Source organism: Nerophis ophidion, linkage group LG28, assembly GCF_033978795.1.
Source record: "Nerophis ophidion isolate RoL-2023_Sa linkage group LG28, RoL_Noph_v1.0, whole genome shotgun sequence".
Classification (NCBI taxonomy): Eukaryota; Metazoa; Chordata; class Actinopteri; order Syngnathiformes; family Syngnathidae; genus Nerophis; species Nerophis ophidion.
In genome coordinates this window covers 24,725,689-24,746,474 of record NC_084638.1, presented here as the reverse complement: position 1 = coordinate 24,746,474, position 20,786 = coordinate 24,725,689, and the positions used below count along the sequence as shown (strand labels likewise).

At 40.7% G+C, this 20,786-nt stretch overlaps 2 protein-coding genes across 5 annotated transcripts in view; both read right to left on the bottom strand.

Annotated features, from left to right (window-relative positions):
• Positions 1-20,786, bottom strand: part of LOC133544984 (gastrula zinc finger protein XlCGF57.1-like) — a 202,805-nt gene that overhangs the window by 87,710 nt on the left and 94,309 nt on the right. The window lies entirely within an intron of this gene.
• Positions 1,802-18,873, bottom strand: LOC133544994 (zinc finger protein 436-like). Its single transcript, XM_061890269.1, has 3 exons — positions 18,409-18,873; positions 10,179-10,343; positions 1,802-3,559 (listed from the first exon to the last, which is right to left on the bottom strand). Exons 1-3 carry the CDS (start codon positions 18,530-18,532, stop codon positions 2,418-2,420), a joined length of 1,431 nt encoding a protein of 476 aa, XP_061746253.1. The 5' UTR covers positions 18,533-18,873; the 3' UTR covers positions 1,802-2,417.

The following is a 20,786-nucleotide window of genomic DNA, read 5'->3' as shown; positions in this document are numbered from 1 at the left end:
ATACGACAGCGGAGTCCCCGGACTGTTGAACGACTAAAGCTCTATATAAAACAAGAATGGGAAAGAATTACACCTTCAAAGCTTCAACAATTATTTTCATCAGTTCCCAAACGTTTATTGAGTGTTGTTAAAGGGGAACATTATCCCAATTTCAAAAGGGTTAAAAACAATAAAAAGCAGTTCCCAGTGGCTTGTTGTATTTTTTGAATTTTTTTTCAAAATTTTACCGGTCTCGGAATATCCCTAAATAAAGCTTTAAAGTGCCTTATTTTCGCTCTCTGCGAAGACACTGGCCATTTCCCTGTGACGTCACACAGTGCTGCCAATGTAAACAAACAACGGCGAATACCACAGCAAGATATAGTGACATTAGCTCGGATTCAAACTCGGATTTCAGCGATTTAAGCGATTCAACAGATTACGCATGTATTGAAACAGATGGTTGGAGTATGAAAGTATTGAAGAAGAAACTGAAGCTATTGAGCGAATAGCTATTGACGCTATTCATAGCCATAGCATGGGCGAATAGCTGCGTTAGCATCGCCGGTAAAATGTGCGGACCAAACGATCAGGACTTTTGCATCTTGTGACACTGGAGCAACTTAAATCCGTCGATTGGTAAGTGTTTTTTTCGCATTAAATGTGGGTGGAAGGAAACGTAATACAGTTGCAAACGCATCTGCAGGTTATCCATACATCTCTGTGCTATGTCTGCTTTAGCACCGCCGGTAAATAGCATGTTAGCATCGATTAGCTGGCAGTCAACATCAATAAAACTCACCTTTGTGATTTCGTTGACTATCGTTGCAAATGCATCTGCAGGTTATCCATACATCTCTGTGCCATGTCTGCCTTAGCATCGCCGGTAAAATGTGGAGACACTCTGGCACATTCAATGGGGGTCTGGCGGCAGATTTCTTGCCAGTGGTGCAACTTGAATCCCTCCCTGTTAGTGTTGTTACACCCTCCGACAACACACCGACAAGGCATGATGTCTCCAAGGTTCCAAAAAATAGTCAAAAAAACGGAAAATAACAGAGCTGAGACCCGGTGTTTGTAATGTGTTGAAAATGAAAATGGTGCGTGTGTTACCTCGGCGACGTCATCGCATCCAGCGCGATAAACAGAAAGGCGTTTAATTCGCCAAAATTCACCCATTTAGAGTTCGGAAATCGGTTAAAAAAATAGATGGTCTTTTTTCTGCACCATCAAGGTATATATTGACGCTTGCATAGGTCTGCTGATAATGTTCCCCTTTAAAAGAAAAGGTGATGTAACACAGTGGTGAACATGCCCTTTCCCAACTACTTTGGCACGTGTTGCAGCCATGAAATTCAAAGTTAATTATTTGCAAAAAAAAATTTAGTTTATGAGTTTGAACATCAAATATCATGTCTTTGTAGCATATTCAACTGAATATGGGTTGAACAGGATTTGCAAATCATTGTATTCCGTTTATATTTACATCTAACACAATTTCCCAACTCAAATGGAAACGGGGTTTGTAGAATGTACTTATTCTAGATTTCAAATAAATATTTAAATGACCTTCACTTTCTATTGACAGTTATTTGTTAAACAGGAAAACATACTAAACGTTGTCCTATTTGCGTAGTGATTATCGAGAGCTGGTGTGTGAGAAACAGGGTAAAGATTCAGAGGATCAGTGTGTGAGTGGGTCTGTTTGCAGGCTGCTGGTCACCTGGCCATAGGTGTGTGGCTGTGTTATACGTCTACAGAAAGTATTCATTGGATGTGCATTCACCTGTGCAAGTCAGGAATTAGGAGGACAACATTTGGATTGCTGTTTATAACTTTGTTTGACCACTTTATTATACATTCAGTTTTACGCCACATTATCTTTACTGCCGCGTGATCCCGGAAAAACTAGTGAGCATCATGGATTTTGCCAGTCACCCTCTGTATAGCGTTATCAGTAGCCGGAGGAGCCTGTTCAGTGCAAGACTGCTTCATCCCAAGTGCAGGGCTAATAGACTAAAAAACTCCTTTGTCCCACACGCCATTAGACTCTACAACTCCTCTCTGGGGGGAGGGCAGGTACTAGGATGACAGGCGATGCAAAACAATAACATATACCCCCTTTATGTATTATTTACTTTTGAAATTATATCTCCATTCTGTACACTGCTGCTGGAATTTTAATTTTCCTGAGGGAACTGTTCTGAAGGAATCAATAAAGTACAATCTATATATCTATCTATCCGTCTACATATTTACCAATGAGTCAGTGTTTCTAATACACAAAACAGTCTAAATCCAGGCGTCTTTGTACAGCCAGGTTGTCAAAAAAGCTTCAAGAATCCACTTTCAGGAACCAAAAGTAAAAGTTGGTCACAAAAAGCAGTCGTTAACAGATCAATCAACCACCTTCATCACAAACATCATCAGAATTCCATTCAGAGAGGACTTCCAAAAGTTTTAGTTTTTGTGTGTATTCTGATGTGTGCTTGCATATTGCTTTTGTCAGAGAATCTTTTGCCACACACTACACAACTGAAGGGTTTTTCTCCCGTGTGTGTTCTCAAGTGTTTATGCAAATTACGTTTGTCAGAGAATGTTTTACCACACACTGAACAGCAAAAAGGTTTTTCTCCTGTGTGCATTTGCATGTGCGATTGCACATATCTTTTGTTGGAGAATCTTTTCCCGCAAACTGAACAATTGAAAGGTTTTTCTCCTGAGTGCGTTTTCATGTGTTGAGTCAAATTTGAGTTTTTGGAAAACCTTTTCCCACAGTTTGAGCAAATGAAAGGTTTTTCTCCTGTGTGTGTTCTCATGTGTGTCAGCAGCCTTCTGCTTTGAGAAAACCTTTTGCCGCAGTTGGAGCAAATGAAGGGTTTTTCTCCTGTGTGCGTCCGCATGTGTTCAGTCAAATGACAGTTTCGAACAAAGTCTTTTGCGCAAACTGAACAACTGAAAGGTCTTTCTCCTGTGTGCGTTCTCATATGTCTTTGCATTTTACTTTTGTTGGGAAAGTGTTTGCCGCAAACTGAACAACTAAACGTTTTTTTTCCTGTGTGCGTTCCCAAGTGTGTTTGCATTTTACTTCTGTCGGAAAATCTTTTATCACAAACTGAACAACCTGAGGGTTTTACTCCTGTGTGTGTTTGTATGTGTGAGTTCGTATTTACATTAACGTGTGACGTTGTATCGTCATTATCTGATAGTGGAGCTAAGAGCTTGTCTGCTTGTGATCCTCCACAGTGGTCTCCATCAGCTTCTGTTGTCATGTGTTGTGTTGAGCTGCTGCTTGGACGTTCCACAGCTCTCTTCTCCTCACTTGGACTGTGTTGATGCTGTGAGGACTTTGTCTGATGGTCCTCATGGTCTTCAGTCGTCGCGGAGACAACAGTCAGTGGAAACTTGGTGAGATCATCCTGCTCCCGCCCTAGAAGACACTCTCCCTCCCGAGTGATCCAACATTCCTCCTCTTCCTCTTTAATGTGGGGGGGCTGTGAATCATCCTGCTTCAAAGTGGAGCTCCCCTCCAGTGACTGAGGGGAAGGGTTTTCTTGGCGACCAAGCAGCTGCTTGACATCTACAGAATAAATAGTGTTTTTTTTTTAATTAAAATAATTTAAAATTAAATTGAAACACATTCAATAAAAAAATCACTACTAAAGCATGAAAATTCAATTCATATTTACTAGGAAAAGACTAATTTGTGGACACCATCAAGTATAGAGATAGAATTTGAAATAAATAAAAGACTAGATGAATATAAATAAAACCACATTTCGACCTTTTAACGGAAGGAAAACTGCCTTGTTGGGGCGGCATGGCGTAGTGGGTAGAGCGCTTGTGCCAGAAACCTGAGGGTTGCAGGTTCGCTTCCCACCTATTGACATCCAAATCGCTGCCGTTGTGTCCTTGGGCAGGACACTTCACCTTTACCCCCGGTGCCCGCTCACACCGGTGAATGAATGATGAATGAATGATTGGCGGTGGTCGGAGGGGCCGTAGGCACAAACTGGCAGCCACGCTTCCGTCAGTCTACCCCAAGGCAGCTGTCGCTACAGATGTAGCTTACCACCACCGATGTGTGAATGAATGATGGGTTCCCACTTCTCTGTGAGCGCTTTGAGTATCTAACAATAGAAAAGCGCGATTTAAATCAAATCCATTATCATTATTATTATTATTATTGTTGATCATTTAGATTTTCTATTTATTTAAACTTAATTTTCAATTAAGTTTTTCCCATTTATTAATTCTCTCTCTTCCAATACCTCATTCCCTTAAAATGCAGTAGTTTGTGTAGTTACACGGCAGGAAGCCAGCTGTTGCAAAAGCATGAAGATTAGCAGAAACCCCGTAGAAGAGAAACCCCGTAGAAGAAGAAGTAGCAGCCAAATATAGGAATGTAAGGTATTGTAAATTCTGCAGTATTTACATTTAAAATGTTCACGATAATGTTGTGGCAAACGATAATGTGGAGTACTTCTGTCAGTGTAGTCTTTTTCTGGCTCTTTTGAGTGGGCCAGTCTGAAAAGTAAACTACATCACTCATGATCCACTGCGCAGTGCGGGCGAGCATAGTGGAAAACTCTGGAACCTTTTGGACGTATGGACGCTTTTTGGTCTTACGATGAACATAAAAACGACGGAAGAGAAAACATGTGAACGTATTTATAAAACAATCCAGCCTTCTTCCCAACTTGCTCCAAACGGGCCGTTTAGAACTTAAAAAGTTAGTGACGTATTTTGCCTGAGTTACGTCAGTGGATGCATTAAACATCTTCTTTTTTTTCTGTGATTACCTCCATGCAGACTGGAGACTTTCTTACCTCTGCCAAAAAGATTATGCTTTTGCCAGGATTTATTTGTCTGTTTGTTAGCAAAATACCTCGAATAGTTATGAATACATTTTGATGACAGTTTCAGGAAATGTCCTTCAAGACAATTCCTCTCATCTTACAAACACTCTTCACTTCCAGCGTATTCTCCCGATGAGCTTCAAGAGGTAGTCACCTAAAATGATTTTCACTTCACAGGTGTGCTTGAAGCTCATCGAGAGAATGCCCAAAGTGTGCAAAGCAGTAATCAGAGTAAAGGGAGGCTATTTTGAAAAAACTTGAATACAAAACATGTTTTCAGTTATTTCATCTTTTTTTTTTTGTTAAGTACATAACTCCCCATGTGTCCATTCATAGTTTTGATGCCTTAAAGGGGAACATTATCACCAGACCTATGTAAGCGTCAATATATACCTTGATGGTGCAGAAAAAAGACCATATATTTTTTTAACCGATTTCCGAACTCTAAATGGGTGAATTTTGGCGAATTAAACGCCTTTCTGTTTATTGCTCTGGTGGTGATGACGTCACGTTGTGACGTCACCGAGGTAACACACCCGCCATTTTCATTTTCAACACATTACAAACACCGGGTCTCAGCTCTCTTATTTTCCGTTTTTTGACTATTTTTTGGAACCTTAGAGACATCATGCCTCGTCGGTGTGTTGTCGGAGGGTGTAACAACACTAACAGGGAGGGATTCAAGTTGCACCACTGGCCCGAAGATGCCAAAGTGTCTGCCGCCAGACCTCCATTGAATGTGCCAAAGTGTCTTCACATTTCACCGGCGATGACAGACATGGCACAGAGATGTATGGATAACCTGCAGATGCATTTGCAACGATAAAGTCAATGAAATCCCAAAGGTGAGTTTTGTTGATGTTGACTTATGTGCTAATCAGACATATTTTGTTGCGGCGTGACTGCCAGCTAATTGATGCTAAAATGCTACGCTAACCGATGCTAACTTGCTATTTACCGGTGATGACAGACATGGCACAGAGATGTATGGATAACCTGCAGATGCGTTTGCAATGATAAAGTCAATGAAATCCCAAAGGTGAGTTTTGTTGATGTTGACTTATGTGCTAATCAGACATATTTGGTCGCGGCGTGATTGCGAGCTAATCGATGCTAACATGCTATTTACCGGCGGTGCTAAAGCAGACATGGCACAGAGATGTATGGATAACCTGCAGATGCATTTGCAACTATATTACGTTTCCTTTCACCCACATTTAATGCGAAAAAAACACTTACCAATCGACAGATTTAAGTTGCTCCAGTGTCAAAAGATGCGAAAGTCCTGATCGTTTGGTCCGCACATTTTACCTGCGATGCTAACGCGGCTATTCGGCCATGCTGTGGCTATGAATAGCGTCAATAGCTATTCGCTCAATAGCTTCCGTTTCTTCTTCAATACTTTCATACCCCAACCATCTGTTTCAATACATGCGTAATCTGTTGAATCGCTTAAGTCGCTGAAATCAGAGTCTGAATCCGAGCTAATGTCGCTATATCTTGCTGTGGTATTCCCATTGTTTGTTTACATTGGCAGCACTGTGTGACGTCACAGGGAAATGGCCAGTGTCTTCGCAGAGAGCCGAAAATAAGGCACTTTAAAGCTTTATTTAGGGATATTCCGGGACCGGTAAATTTTTTTTAAAAACTTCAGAAAATACAACAAGCCACTGGGAACTGATTTTTATTGTTTTTAACCCTTTTGAAATTGTGATAATGTTCCCCTTTAAGTGACAATCTAATAGTCTTGAAAATAAAGATAACACATTGAATGACAAGGTGTGTCCAAACTTTTGGCCTTTACTGTATGTCTTTTATGATTTTGGCCGTGAAACCTTAAAGGGGAACATTATCAGCAGACCTATGTAAGCGTCAATATATACCTTGATGTTGCAGAAAAAAGACCATATATTTCTTTTAACCGATTTCCGAACTCTAAATGGGTGAATTTGGCGATTGAAACGCCTTTCAATGTTCGCTGTTTGAACGATGACCTTTCACCCGTGACGTTACAACGGGAAGCAATCCGCCATTTTCTCAAACACATTACACACAAATGTCAAATCAGCTCTGTTATTTTCCGTTTTTTCGACTGTTTTCCGTACCTTGGAGACATCATGCCTCGTCGGTGTGTTGTCGGAGGGTGTAACAACACCAACAGAGAAGGTTTCAAATTGACTTACGTGGAGTGTGCTAATCAGACATATCAATGGTCACGGCATGCTAATCGATGCTAACATGCTATTTAGGCTAGCTGTATGTACCTATTGCATCATTTTGCCTCATTTGTAGCTATATTTGCATCTAGCCTTTCCCTCCACCCAGATTTAATGCCAAACAAACACATACCAATCGACGGATTCAAGTGCACTAGTGGTCAAAAGATGCGAAAGTCCCTCGCTTGTTCTTCACATTTTACCGACGACAGCTATGCTACGACAGAGATGTGTGGATATCCTGCGACACTCAAAGCAAATGCATTTCCAACGATAAAGTCTACGAAATCACAAAGGTGAGTTTTATTAATGTTTTTGACTTATGTGCTAATCAGACATATTTGGTCACGGCATGACTGCCAGCTAATCGATGCTAACATGCTATTTAGGCGAGCTATATGTACATTTGTAGCTATATTTGCATCCAGCCTTTCCCTCCACCCACATTTAATGCCAAACAAACACTTACCAATTGACGGATTCAAGTACACCAGTGGTCAAAAGATGCGAAAGTCCCTCGTTTGTTCTGCTCATTTTACCGACGACAGCTATGCTACGACAGAGATGTGTGGATATCCTGCGACCCTCAAAGCAAATGCATTTCCAACGATAAAGTCTACGAAATCACAAAGGGGAGTTTTGTTGGTGTTATTAACTTATGTGCTAATCAGACATATTTGCTCACGGCATGACTGCTAGCTAATCGATGCTAACATGCTATATAGGCTAGGTATATGTACATTTGTAGCTATTTTTGCATCCAGCCTTTCCCTCCACCCACATTTAATGCCAAACAAACACTTACCAATCGACGGACTTAAGTTGCTCCAGTGGTCAAAAGATGACATCGTTGGTTAGAAGGCGATCGCCGAATTCGTCCTCGTTGCCTTTGTCTGTTGTGATATGGCTCAATAGCTTCAGTTTTTTCTTTAATTTCGTTTTCGCTATCTGCCTCCACACTCCAACCATCCATTTCAATACATGAGTATTCTGTTGAATTGCTTAAGGCGCTGAAATCCGAGTCTGAATGCGAGCTAATGTCGCTATATCTTGCTGTGCTATCTGCCATGTTTGTTTGTATTGGCGTCACGCAGTGACGTCACAGGAAATGGGGGGGGGGGGATACACAGATAGCGAATATCAGGCACTTTAAAGCCTTTATTGGGGATATTCCATAATGGGTAAAATTTCGAAAAAACTTTGAAAAATAAAATAAGCCACTGGGAAATGATTTTTATTGGTTTTAACCCTTCTGAAATTGTGATAATGTTCCCCTTTAAAAATATGCTGACAAGAGCGCTGCTGAAGGTAAATAAACAGTAGCCATACTGAATGTTTTCCTTCATTTGACCACATGAGGATAGGGAAATTACATTAAAGGTGAACATTATCACAATTTCAAAAGGGTTAAAAACAATAAAAATCAGTTCCCAGTGGCTCGTTGTATTTTTTGAAGTTTTTTTCAAAATTTTACCGGTCTCGGAATATCCCTAAATAAAGCTTTAAAGTGCCTTATTTTCGGCTCTCTGCGAAGACACTGGCCATTTCCCTGTGACGTCACACAGTGCTGCTAATGTAAACAAACAATGGGAATACCACAGCAAGATATAGCGACATTAGCTCGGATTCAAACTCGGATTTCAGCGACCTAAACGATTCAACAGATTACGCATGTATTGAAATAAATGGTTGGAGTATGAAAGTATTGAAGAAGAAACTGAAGCTATTGAGCGAATTCATAGTCATGGCCGAATAGCTGCGTTAGCATTGCCGGTAAAATGTGCGGACCAAACGATCAGGACTTTTGCATCTTTTGACACTGGAGCAACTTAAATCAGTCGATTGGTAAGTGTTTTTTTCGCATTAAATGTGGGTGGAAGGAAACGTAATATAGTTGCAAATGCATCTGCAGGTTATCCATACATCTCTGTACCATGTCTGCTTTAGCACCGCCGGTAAATAGTATGTTACCATCGATTAGCGTAGCATGTTAGCATCGATTAGCTGGCAGTCAACATCAACAAAACTCACCTTTGTGATTTCGTTGACTATCGTTGCAAATGCATCTGCAGGTTATCCATACATCTCTGTGCCATGTCTGCCTTAGCATCGCCGGTAAAATGTGGAGACATTTTGGCACATTCAATGGGGGTCTGGCAGCAGACACTTTCGCATCTTCGGGCCAGTGGTGCAACTTGAATCCCTCCCTGTTAGTGTTGTTACACCCTCCGACAACACACCGACGAGGCATGATGTCTCCAAGGTTCCAAAAAATAGTCAAAAAAACGGAAAATAACAGAGCTGAGACCCGGTGTTTACAATGTGTTGAAAATGAAAATGGTGGTTGTGTTACCTCGGCGACGTCACATTCTGACGTCATCGCCTCCAGCGCGATAAACAGAAAGGCGTTTAATTCGCCAAAATTCACCCATTTAGAGTTCGGAAATCGGTAAAAAAAATAAATGGTCTTTTTTCTGCACCATCAAGGTATATATTGACGCTTACATAGGTCTGCTGATAATGTTCCCCTTTAAAAATATGCTGACAAGAGCGCTGCTGAAGGTAAATAAACAGTAGCCATACTAAATGTTTTCCTTCATTTGACCACATGAGGTAAGGGAAATTACATTAAATGAGCGGGGTGGACCACTCGCCCGTGCATCGGTTGGGGGCATCTCTGTGCTGCTGACCCGTCTCCGCTCGGGATGGTCTCCTGCTGGCCCAATTATGGACTGGACTCTCACTATTATGTTAGATCCACTATGGACTGGACTTTCACAATATTATGTCAGACCCACTCTACGTTCATTGCATTCGGTCTTCCCTAAAGGGTGGGGGGGTTTTCCCACATTTGCGGTCCTCTCCAAGGTTTCTCATTGTCATTCTCAACGACGTCCCACTGGGTTGTGAGTTTTTCCTTGACCTTATGTGGGCGCTGATCCGCGGATGTTGTTGTGGCTTGTGCAGCCCTTTGAGACACTTGTGATTTAGGGCTACATAAATAAAGATTGATTGATTGATATTGTTGATGATTAATAAAGCAAATTTTTTAAATGGTCATTCAGACCCTGGATTAAATGTGTTACTAATGTTGTATTAGATGATATGTGGATGTTGTGCTTACTTGGACTGTGATGAAGCTGTGCGGACTCAGGTGGTTTGTCTTCATGCTCTTCAGTCTTCACAGAGAAAAGAAACTTGCTGAGATCATCCTCCTCCTGCCCGAGATGACACTCTCCCTCCTGAGTGATCCACACTTCCTCTTTAATGTGTGGAGGCTGCTGGATGTCTGTTGGTTAAAAACAAGGAGAATATGAATCATTTTTGACTGACACTGTTAACACTAGGGGTGTAACGGTACGTGTATTTGTATCGAACCGTTTCGGTACGGGGGTTTCGGTTCGGCACGCGGGCGTACCGAACAGGTTCGGAAGCAGAAGTCTTCACAAGCTGCTCTGCTTTCTGCCTCTGTCTCTGCCTCATCGTCCCGCCCACACAACCATCTGATTGGTTACATACAAAGCCAATCAGCAGTGCGTATTCAGAGCGATGTAACAGCCAATCAGCAGTGCGTATTCAGACTTTAGAACGATGTAGTCAATGCTTTAGCGTCGAGCAGATATTCGTCTAGCAGGGGAGGAGCAGACTCTACCCAAATTATACTAAACACTTCCCAGTCACAACTATTACAAATATCACTATGAGCCCGTTGACCTTCTAGAAACTTAAACTGCAGCTCAGCTCACACACAGTATAGGCTTGAGATAAAGGCTAATTAGCTTTTAGCGTAACGTTAGCTCATTTTTCTGTGTGTGTGTGTGTGTGTGTGTGTGTGTGTGTGTGTGTGTGTGTGTGTGCAGCAAAGCCCTGTCTGTCTGTTATTTCATTGAACTCCATTGTGTTTAGGGATGAATAGTCTCTCCTATTGCAATTGTACTATTTTTTCAGCTATAGTTACATGAATCATTAGTAATGCAGCAGCCTAGTTTTGAATAGCAGGGTCCCTGCTATCACATGTTGATAAAAATACAACATTTACATAATAAAAGTCAACTACAGGCTTCCCAAATGCTGTAATAAATTAAACATGATGAGTTGACAAACAGTTTCAATGGAAACTGATTAATGTTAAACTTTTTATATGTAGAAGAAATGTTTTGTCATTTTATTCAATCAAAGCAACAACTTGAGGCAGTTTAATGTGGATTAACGTGGGCAGAATTATTATAGTGTTCCCAATGTTAAAAGGATAAAGCCATTGTTTACAAATTTGGTAAATAAATAACCCAAAAATTTATATTTTGTTGATTTCTTACTGTACTGAAAATGAACCGAACCGTGACCTCTAAACCGAAGTACGTACCGAACCGAAATTTTTGTGTACCGTTACACCCCTAGTTAACACAAACAGATTATTTGTCTCCTGTGTTAAAAGTGTGTAACTGAACCAAGCAGAAACCAAAGCAAACCAAACCAAAGCACAAGAAATAGTTCATTTTGTCCCAGCCACTAAATTTACTTCAAAAGCAGAAGAGTGACTAAAAATAAGGCTTGGAATTTTAAATAGGGGGCAATTTAGAACAATGAGCCGAAACATTCCTAAACGTCATATCAGAACTGTCAGGTTTGTCACTGACAGTTTTGGTTATATTTGAGTTTTCCCCCTGTTTGTGTTATATTTCCTTATTGTTGTTCAGTTTCCTGCTTAGCGCTGTTCCCCTCAGCTGTGACTGATTGGCACCTGACCACACCTGGTGTCAATCAGTCGGCTGCTATTTATACCTGCCTTGCCCCCCAGTCATTGCTGGGGTATTGTTTGCTGTATGTTGTGGAATGCCTGTTTCTTGTAAGTTGTGAGCTATTCCCTGGATCCTGACTCCTGTCACTATTTCCTGGTTCGTGTTTTCCTTGCGTTTTTTTTAACATCTAAACCAGGGGTCGGGAACCTTTTTGGCTGAGAGAGCCATGAAAGCCAAATATTTCAAAATGTATTTCCGTGAGAGCCATATCATATCTTTTAACACTGAATACAACTAAATGCGTGCATTTTTAAGTAAGACCAACATTTTTAGAGTATAATAAGTCTCTTATTCTTTTTCATAACATTGTTATTCTGAAGCTAACCAATAATAAATATAATGTCATGTCTGTTGATCATGTTTTTGTTTGGCCATGTGCTGTTTGTCTTTTGGACTCTTTAAGTTGGCGCCTTGCATGGCAGCTCCCTCCATCAGTGTGTGAATGTGTGTGTGAATGGGTAAATGTGGAAGTAGTGTCAAAGCGCTTTGAGTACCTTGAAGGTAGAAAAGCGCTATACAAGTACAACCCATTTATCATTTATCATTTAAGTTCCTGGTTTTTTTCCCACTCCCTTGTCTGGTTTCCTTGGTTACTCATTTTGTCCACCTGCCTCTGGTGGACAAAATACCCGCTCAACTGCTTCCCGAGCACTAATCAGAGGCAGTATTTAAGCTTGTTTTTGCCAGTCAGTCGCCCTGGCGTCAATATGATCTTTTCTTGCTCTGTGCTGACTTGTTTCATGCCTTGCATTGTTTCGTGCTTCATGCCATGCCAAGTAAGTTTTGTTTGATTTATGTTCTTAGTCTGTTTATGCCTTAGCTTTCTTCTTAGCCCAAGTTGTGCCTCCGCTATGAGCGATTTTTGTTTGTATCTTTTTTTTTAGTTTAAATTAAGTCATGTTTTTACCTAAATGCCATGTCCCGAGTAGTCTGTCTGCCTTCCTGGGAGAACGACCCCGCAGCAAGCTCCGACCCCCCCCCCCCCCATCGTGACATAAAATACTTCTTACCATTAATGCGACTTCTTGAACAGGTGTGATAAAAAACGGATGGATAGATTTAAATGCATGAGAATGTTTTATATTTTTAACTTTATTTTTAGCACTGTGAATTCCAGCGGAATTATTCATAATTATCGTGTTAAGCAATGTTAGCTAAGATTTATCTGAGAGCCAGATGCAGTCATCAAAAGAGCCACATCTGGCTCGCGAGCCATAGGTTCCCTACCCCTGATCTAAACCATGTTTTTTTTGTACCAAGCCTGCCATCTCTCCATCTTGGGGTTCGTCACCACCACTTCATGACAAGAACTTTACAAAGCTGCCATGTAGCTTAGTGAGAAGTAAGGAACCATTTTTCTGTATTCATGTTGGCCTCACCTAAACCTTAGCCTGAATCATAACCTTGTAATGACGTAATTCTAACCTAATTTGAAACAATATTTAAATAAATCTTCATCCCAAAACTACTTAAAACATTCATATTATGAAGTTGTGGATGTCGTGTCCTCCAGAACAAAGAGGAAAAACACTATAGGTGCAAAATTCAAAAGCCAGCATGTGTGATGGTATGGGGGTGTATTGGTGCCCAAGGCATGGGTAACTAACACATCTGTGAAGGCACCATTAATGCTGAAAGGTACATACAGGTTTTGGAGCAACATATGTTGCCATCCAAGCAACGTCATCATGGACGCCCCTGCTTATTTCTGAAAGACAATGCCTAGCCATGTGTTACAACACGAAGAGTGTGGGTACTAGACTGGCCTGCCTGCAGTCCAGACCTGTCTCCCATTGAAAATGTGTGGCGTATTGTGAAGCCTGAAATACCACAACGGACACCCCAGACTGTTGAACAAATTAAACTGTACATCAAGCAAGACTGGGGGAAAAAAATTCACCTGAAAATTTACAAATAATTGTCCCCTCAGTTCCCAAACCTTTACTTAGTGTTGTTAAATGGAAAGGCCATGTTGCACAGTGGTAAAAATGCCCCTGTGACAACTTGTTTGCAAGTGTAGCTGCTATTAAATTTCAAGTTAATGATTATTTGCACACAAAAACATTAAATATCTTGTCTTTGCAGTACATTCAGTTGAATATAAGTTGAAAAGGATTCGCAAATTGTTGTATTCTGTTATTTATTTACAAATTAAACAACGTGCCAACTTCATAGGTTTTGGGTTTTGTAAATCAAGTGTTTACTATGTTGGTTATTGAAAGATGATTGACAATAAATGTTTACTTTCACTTATTGATGTATTAGGAAGTGAAATTAGACACGAAACCAGGGCTGGGCGATATGGCCTTTTATTAATATCTCGATATTTTTAGGCCATGTCACGATACACGATATATATCGCAATGTTTTGCCTTAGCCTTGAATGAACACTTGATACATATAATCACAGCAGTATGATGATTCTATGTGTCTACATTAAAACATTCTTCTTCATACTGCATTAATATATGCTCATTTTAAACTTTCATGCAGAGAGGGAAATCATAACTAAGTCAATTGAACAAAACTGCATTTATTAAACAGTTATTAAGCAGTAGCGCAAACCTTCATGTCATTTCCAAAACACAAAGTGCAGGATTGTTAGAAATATTTTAAAACAAGCTATTAATGCACTTTTGTGCATGATGTCACTAAGATGACATATCAAAACAACACTGAATTAAAGTGCACATTTTGTACAGACAGCCACTACATTAGTTTAAAACAAATGAAGTGCACTTTTGTGCATGATGTCACACCAGAAATTTCAATAACTGTCAAATAAAAATGAGCTGCATAATAGGAAATCAAATAGTGTATGTCTTTCACTACGTGCTAGGTTCCTGCGGACATGATTTTTTTCATGCAGTGTTGATCTGGAAATTGTTGCCTGGCATTTTGTGGGTGTGGCGCCGAACAGAGATGTTGACATGCGGTTTCACGCACTCTTCATTCTCTGGCGGGTGACTTTTGAAATGATGCTACAAATTAGTAGTGCTGCTACTATTTTGTAGCAACGCTTTTGCCGCATAATTGTTCAACATATTCCCGCTTGAAGCCAAACCACCGCCAGACGATGGATCCCGTGCTGTTTTTCTTGGGAATTAATTCTTCCGCCATTTGTTACCAGATTCGAACCTTCTCTCTCTCGTATTACCACTCGCAACGCACCGTTAGCAACACAGCAATTGTTACCCATGTAGCTACCTCTCTGCTCGGGGAGGGGGTGTGACGTTGCCTACTGAAATTAGATTTTCTTATTTAAACGGGAATAGCAGGTCCATTCTATGTGTCATACTTGATCATTTCGCGATATTGCCCTATTTTTGCTGAAAGGATTTAGTAGAGAACATCCACGATAAAGTTCGCAACTTTCGGTGCTAAGAGAAAAGCCCTGCCTCTACCGGAAGTCGCAGACGATGACGTCACATGTTGATGGCTCCTCATACATTCACATTCTTTTTAATGGGAGTCTCCAACAAAAAGTGCTATTCGGACCGAGAAAACGACAATCACCCCATTAATTTGAGCGAGGATGAAAGATTTGTGATTGAGGATATTGATAGCGACGGACTACAAAAAAAAATAAACACATTTTTTAAATAAAAACGCGATTGCAATCGTGTTGCATTGAGATGGATTCATATGTTTTTAGAGACATTTACTAGGATATTTCTGGGAAATCCCTTATCTTTCTATTGTATTGCTAGTGTTTTAGTGAGTTTAACAGTACCTGATAGTCGGAAGTGTACGTCCACGGCCGGGCGTTGACGCGCAGTGTCTCGTGGAAGTCGACGGCAGCTGTACGGGAGGCGCAAGCTCAGCTGATATCTGGTAAGTAGGGACTTTTTAACCACAATTTTCTCACCGAAACTTCCTGGTTGACAAGTGGTCGGGATCCATGTCTGCTGTGATCCATAGGAAAGTTTCAACTCCGTGAATTTTAAACAAGGACTCACCGTGTGTTTGTGTGGCTAAAGGCTAAAGCTTTCCATCTCCATTGTTCTACTTTGACTTTTGCAATATTAATTGAACAAATGGCAAAAGATTCAGCAACACAGATGTCCAAAATACTGTGTAATTATGCCGTTAAAGCAGACGACTTTTAGCTGTGTGTGTGTGCAGCTATCATATTTCCTAACAGCCCGTGACGTCACGCGTACACGTCATCATTACGCGACGTTTTCAAGAAAAAAGTCCCGGGAAATTTAAAATTGCAATTTAGCAAACTAAAAAGGCCGTATTGGCATGTGTTGCAATGTTAATATTTCATCATTGATATATAAACTATCAGACTGCGTGGTGGCTAGTAGTGGCTTTCAGTAAGCCTTTAAGTCTCTGTGAGAAGGAGAGACGAGAAAGAGTGAGAAAAGCCTGTAGTGCAGTGGTGTCAAACTCAAATACAGAGTGGGCCAAAATTTTAAACGGAACAAGGTTGAACAAATGAACCTTTTAATAGGGACCCAAACAAGCTTTGCATTAAATATTGAACAAGCAAGGCTTATATAACTGTAGTGACATGCAAAATCCAGTTTCAAATAATAATAATAATAATTAAAAAAAATATCAATGGCCTATCAAATAAAATTTAAATAAAAATGAAATGCCTTTTTTTCTATTTGTAATCTTCTGAGGTAAATATCATTTTTTTCCCACCGGCTAATAATAAATTTGAAAATAAAATAACAATAATGAATGAACCAAACATTCAAGCCTTGAAGTAGCAAGAGAAAATGCATGAATAAAACGTTAATTATTGGTCAGTTTGCTGGAAGTTTCCCGGAAGAGTTAGTGCTGCAAGGGGATTCTGGGTATTTGTTCTGTTGTGTTACGGTGCGGATGTTCACCTGAAATGTGTTTGTCATTCTTGTTTGGCGTGGGTTCACAGTGTGGTGCATATTTGTAACAGTGCTAAAGTTGTTTATACGGCCACCCTCAGTGTGACCTGTATGGCTGTTGACCAAGTATGCCTTGCATTCACTTGTGTGTGTGTGTTTGTGTGTGTGTAAAAGCCACAAATATTATGTGACACACTGTTAGTGTGGAGGAAAAGCGGACGGGACGACATGTTGTAGAGAACGCTAAAGGCAGTGCCTTAAATGCACGCCCCCAATATAGTTGTCCAGGTGGAAATCGGTAGAAATTCGGGAGAATGGTTGCGCCGGGAGATTTTCGGGAGGGGCACTGAACTTCGGGAGTCTATCGGGAAAATTAGGAGGGTTGGCAAGTATTAGTATTAGCGGTGAATGCGGTGTTACAGCGGCACCGACGCTGTATAACAGCGGCGGGCCAGCTCTAATGCTAAATTGATATTGCCTCAAGGGCCAAATTAAATTACAGATTTGGCCCGCGGACCAGAGTTTGACACCCATGCTGTAGTGTAATGCCCGCAGCTAAAAGCAACTGCGTGAGAACGTATACTCGAATATCACGATATAGTCATTTTCTATATCGAACAGAGACAAACCCGCGATATACAGTATAGAGCAGGGGTAGGGAACCTATGGCTCTAGAGCCAGATGTGGCTCTTTGATGACTGCATCTGGCTCTCAGATAAATCTGAGCTGACGTTGCTTAACACGATAAGTAATGAATAATTCCACTTGTAATCACATTGTTAAAAATAATGTTCAAAATATAAAGCATTCTCATGCATTTTTAATACATCCATCCGTTTTCTACCGCACCTGTTCAAGAAGTTGCGTTAATGGTAAGAAATTATTTATTTATTATTGGTTAGTGTGGGGCTTGCCCTCCTGGGGGTTCTTCACACCACCAAGCGCCGACATGAGAGCCTGTTTTAGGGTTACAATATTGTTTTATTTTTCAATAAGTCTCTCATTTGCTTTCCAGCAACTGTATTCTTCTCTTTCGTTCTTGCTCGCGCTCTGGCTCCAGCCCCAACTTCGCCTTTCCTCCTGGCTGTTGCTTATAACAGAGCGACAAGTGATTAGATAACAAGGCCCAGGTGGGCCATCTACGCACCTGTCGCTGAATTCGAGGCCAGTCCTGGCACACCCTAGTTCGCTGCAGGCCCTCAGGCCACGCCCCCTCCACAGTTAGCTTCAGAATAACAATGTTATTACAGACCTATTATACTCTATAAATGTTGGTTTTACCTCAAAATTGCTGCGTTTATTTGTGTTCAGTGTTTAAAAAAAATATTATACGGCTCTTACGGAAATACGTTCTAAAATATTTGGCATTTTGGCTCTCTCAACCAAAAAGGTTCCCGGCCCCTGGTATAGAGTATGTCGATATATCGCCCAGCCTTACATGAAACTATGAATTGATTGTAGTGTAAAATATTTGGCGACAGTGTGAGTTGTGTGTAAACATGTTGATACACACTGTTACAAACTGAGAAGAACTTCATCCTCCCATAAATATTGTGTGTCTGAAACTGTCTCGATTTGACGAACAATATAAAAACAAAGCAGTGCATCATCCTCACAAGACAACCCATTTTCTTATGGACAATCTATTTAGTTTTAGAATTATGTTAATATTCAAGCTTTAAATTGGTAAACATGTAAGAGTAAGAAGTAAACAAACCTGTTCTGTGTAACACAACTTGATGTTTCTTACAATAAGCGTCCAGTAGTTGATGTTGTCGCTCCTTCTCCTCTTTTGTTGGACAAAATTCCTCCTCGTATTCTGCGATGGTGCTTTCGCACATTTTCACACAATCACAACTAAGTGTGGCTGAACGGCTTACATATCTGCCTCTCACCCCAATGGCGTGAGTTCAATTCCCCCGAATGTTAAACAAATTCCGTGACTTTGTTAGCAGCTAACAAGCTAAGCTAACGAGCGAGTCAGGACAAAGCCAAGCACGAACAGCGTCTATGTGAGCGCAGACTAATGTAAACTATGTTTATGGGCTTTCCTTTTTGTGATGTTCCTTTTATAAGCTGTTACACGGTATAAAGTCAGTTATATGTGGATATAAGGTCAGTTTTATCTCATCAATAACTTGTCATCACTTCCGCCCTTAGCGGAAGTGACGACACGTTAGAGTGGAGCGGATGTTTTGAAATAAAAGAAAATAAAGTGGTCTTGTAGTTTTATACAGCAGTGGTTTTCAACCTTTTTTCAGTGATTTACCTCCTGTGAACATTTTTTTTAAATTCAAGTACCCCCTAATCAGAGCAAAGCATTTTTGGTTGAAAAAAAACTGATAAAGAAGTAAAATACAGCACTATGTCAAATACTGCTCATTTGTAGTGGTCTTTCTTGAACTAATTTGAAAATAAGATATAACTAAAAACTTGTTAAAAAATAAACAAGTGATTCAATTATAAATACAGATAGAAGGAGTGAAGTGAAGTGAATTTTATTTACATAGCGCTTTTCTCTTGGCTTCACGGTGGGAGAGGGGTTAGTGCGTCTGCCTCACAATACGAGGTTCCTGCAGTCCTGGGTTCAAATCCAGGCTCGGGATCTTTCTGTGTGGAGTTTGCATGTTCTCCCCGTGAATGCGTGGGTTCCCTCCGGGTACTCCGGCTTCCTCCCACTTCCAAAGACATGCACCTGGGGATAGGTTGATTGGCAACTCTAAATTGGCCCTAGTGTGTGAATGTGAGTGTGAATGTTGTCTGTCTATCTGTGTTGGCCCTGCGATGAGGTGGCGACTTGTCCAGGGTGTACCCTGCCTTCCGCCCGATTGTAGCTGAGATAGGCGCCAGCGCCCCCCGCGACCCCGAAAGGGAATAAGCGGTAGAAAATGGATGGATGGATAGCGCTTTTCTCTAGTGACTCAAAGCACTTTACGTTGTGAAATCAATCTATCAATGTTTATTTATACAACCCTAAATCACAAGTGTCTCAAAGGGCTGCACAAAACCACAACGACATCCTCAAAACAGAGCCCACTTAAAGGCAAGGAAAAACGCACCGCAGTGGGATGTCGGTGACAATGACTATGAGAAACCTTGGAGAGGACTGCATAAAGATGGTGTTCAGTGTTTTCCTGCTCAAATGAGCGGACTATTGAAAATAGGAATCGGGGGACTTTTTATACTTTTTGATTTCTATTTTACTGTTTAGCTCGGGGCGGTTTATCTCGGTTGGTAGCGTGGCCGTGCCAGCAACTTGAGGGTTGCAGGTTTGATTCCCGCTTCTGCCAACCTAGTCACTGCCGTTGTGTCCTCGGGCAAGACACTTTACCCACCTGCTCCCAGTGCCACCCACACTGGTTTGAATGTAACTTAGATATTGGGTTTCACTATGTAAAGCGCTTTGAGTCACTAGAGAAAAAGCGCTATATAAATATAAGTCACTTCACTTCATATGTGGGCAACCCCCCATTATCTAAGTTACATTTAAACCAGTGAGGGGCACTGGGAGCAGGTGGGTAAAGTGTCTTACCTAAGGACACAACAGCATTAACTAGGATGGCAGAAGCGGGGATCGAACCTGGAACCCTCAAGTTGCTGGCACGGCAACCAGAGCTATACCGCCCGAGTACTTAAAGTGCCCTCTTTGGGGATTGTAATAGATATCCATCAGGATTCATGAACTTAATTCTAAAAATTTCTTCACAAAAATAGAAATCATTAACATCAATATTTATGGAACATGTAGCTGTCAACCCTGGATATTGCATTGTTGCATTTCTTTTCACAGTTTATGAACTTACATTTATATTTTGTTGAAGTATTATTCAATAAATGTATTTATAAAGGATTTTTTAATTGTTGCTATTTTTAGAATATTTTACAAAAATCTCAAGTACCCCCAGGGGTACACATACCCCCATTTGAGAACCACTGGTATACAGTATAGGCGACATATATAAACCCTCGAGGGTTTATATATGTCGCCTATACTGTATACAACAACAAAATAACAAACATGGAGGCTCCAGATTTACACAAAGGACTACTTTTTTATTTTATTTTATTTTTTATCTATTTATAAATTTCAACATT

What these genes read in the sequence shown, in the direction of transcription:
- LOC133544994 (XM_061890269.1), bottom strand. Translation starts at nt 18,532, where the DNA reads ATGTGCGAAAGCACCATCGCAGAATACGAGGAGGAATTTTGTCCAACA. An exon ending in AGTTGTGTTACACAGAACAG is followed by an intron (nt 10,344 to 18,408) that starts GTTTGTTTACTT and finishes TTTAACCAACAG; the next exon opens with ACATCCAGCAGCCTCCACAC. An exon ending in ACAGCTTCATCACAGTCCAA is followed by an intron (nt 3,560 to 10,178) that starts GTAAGCACAACA and finishes TTTATTCTGTAG; the next exon opens with ATGTCAAGCAGCTGCTTGGT.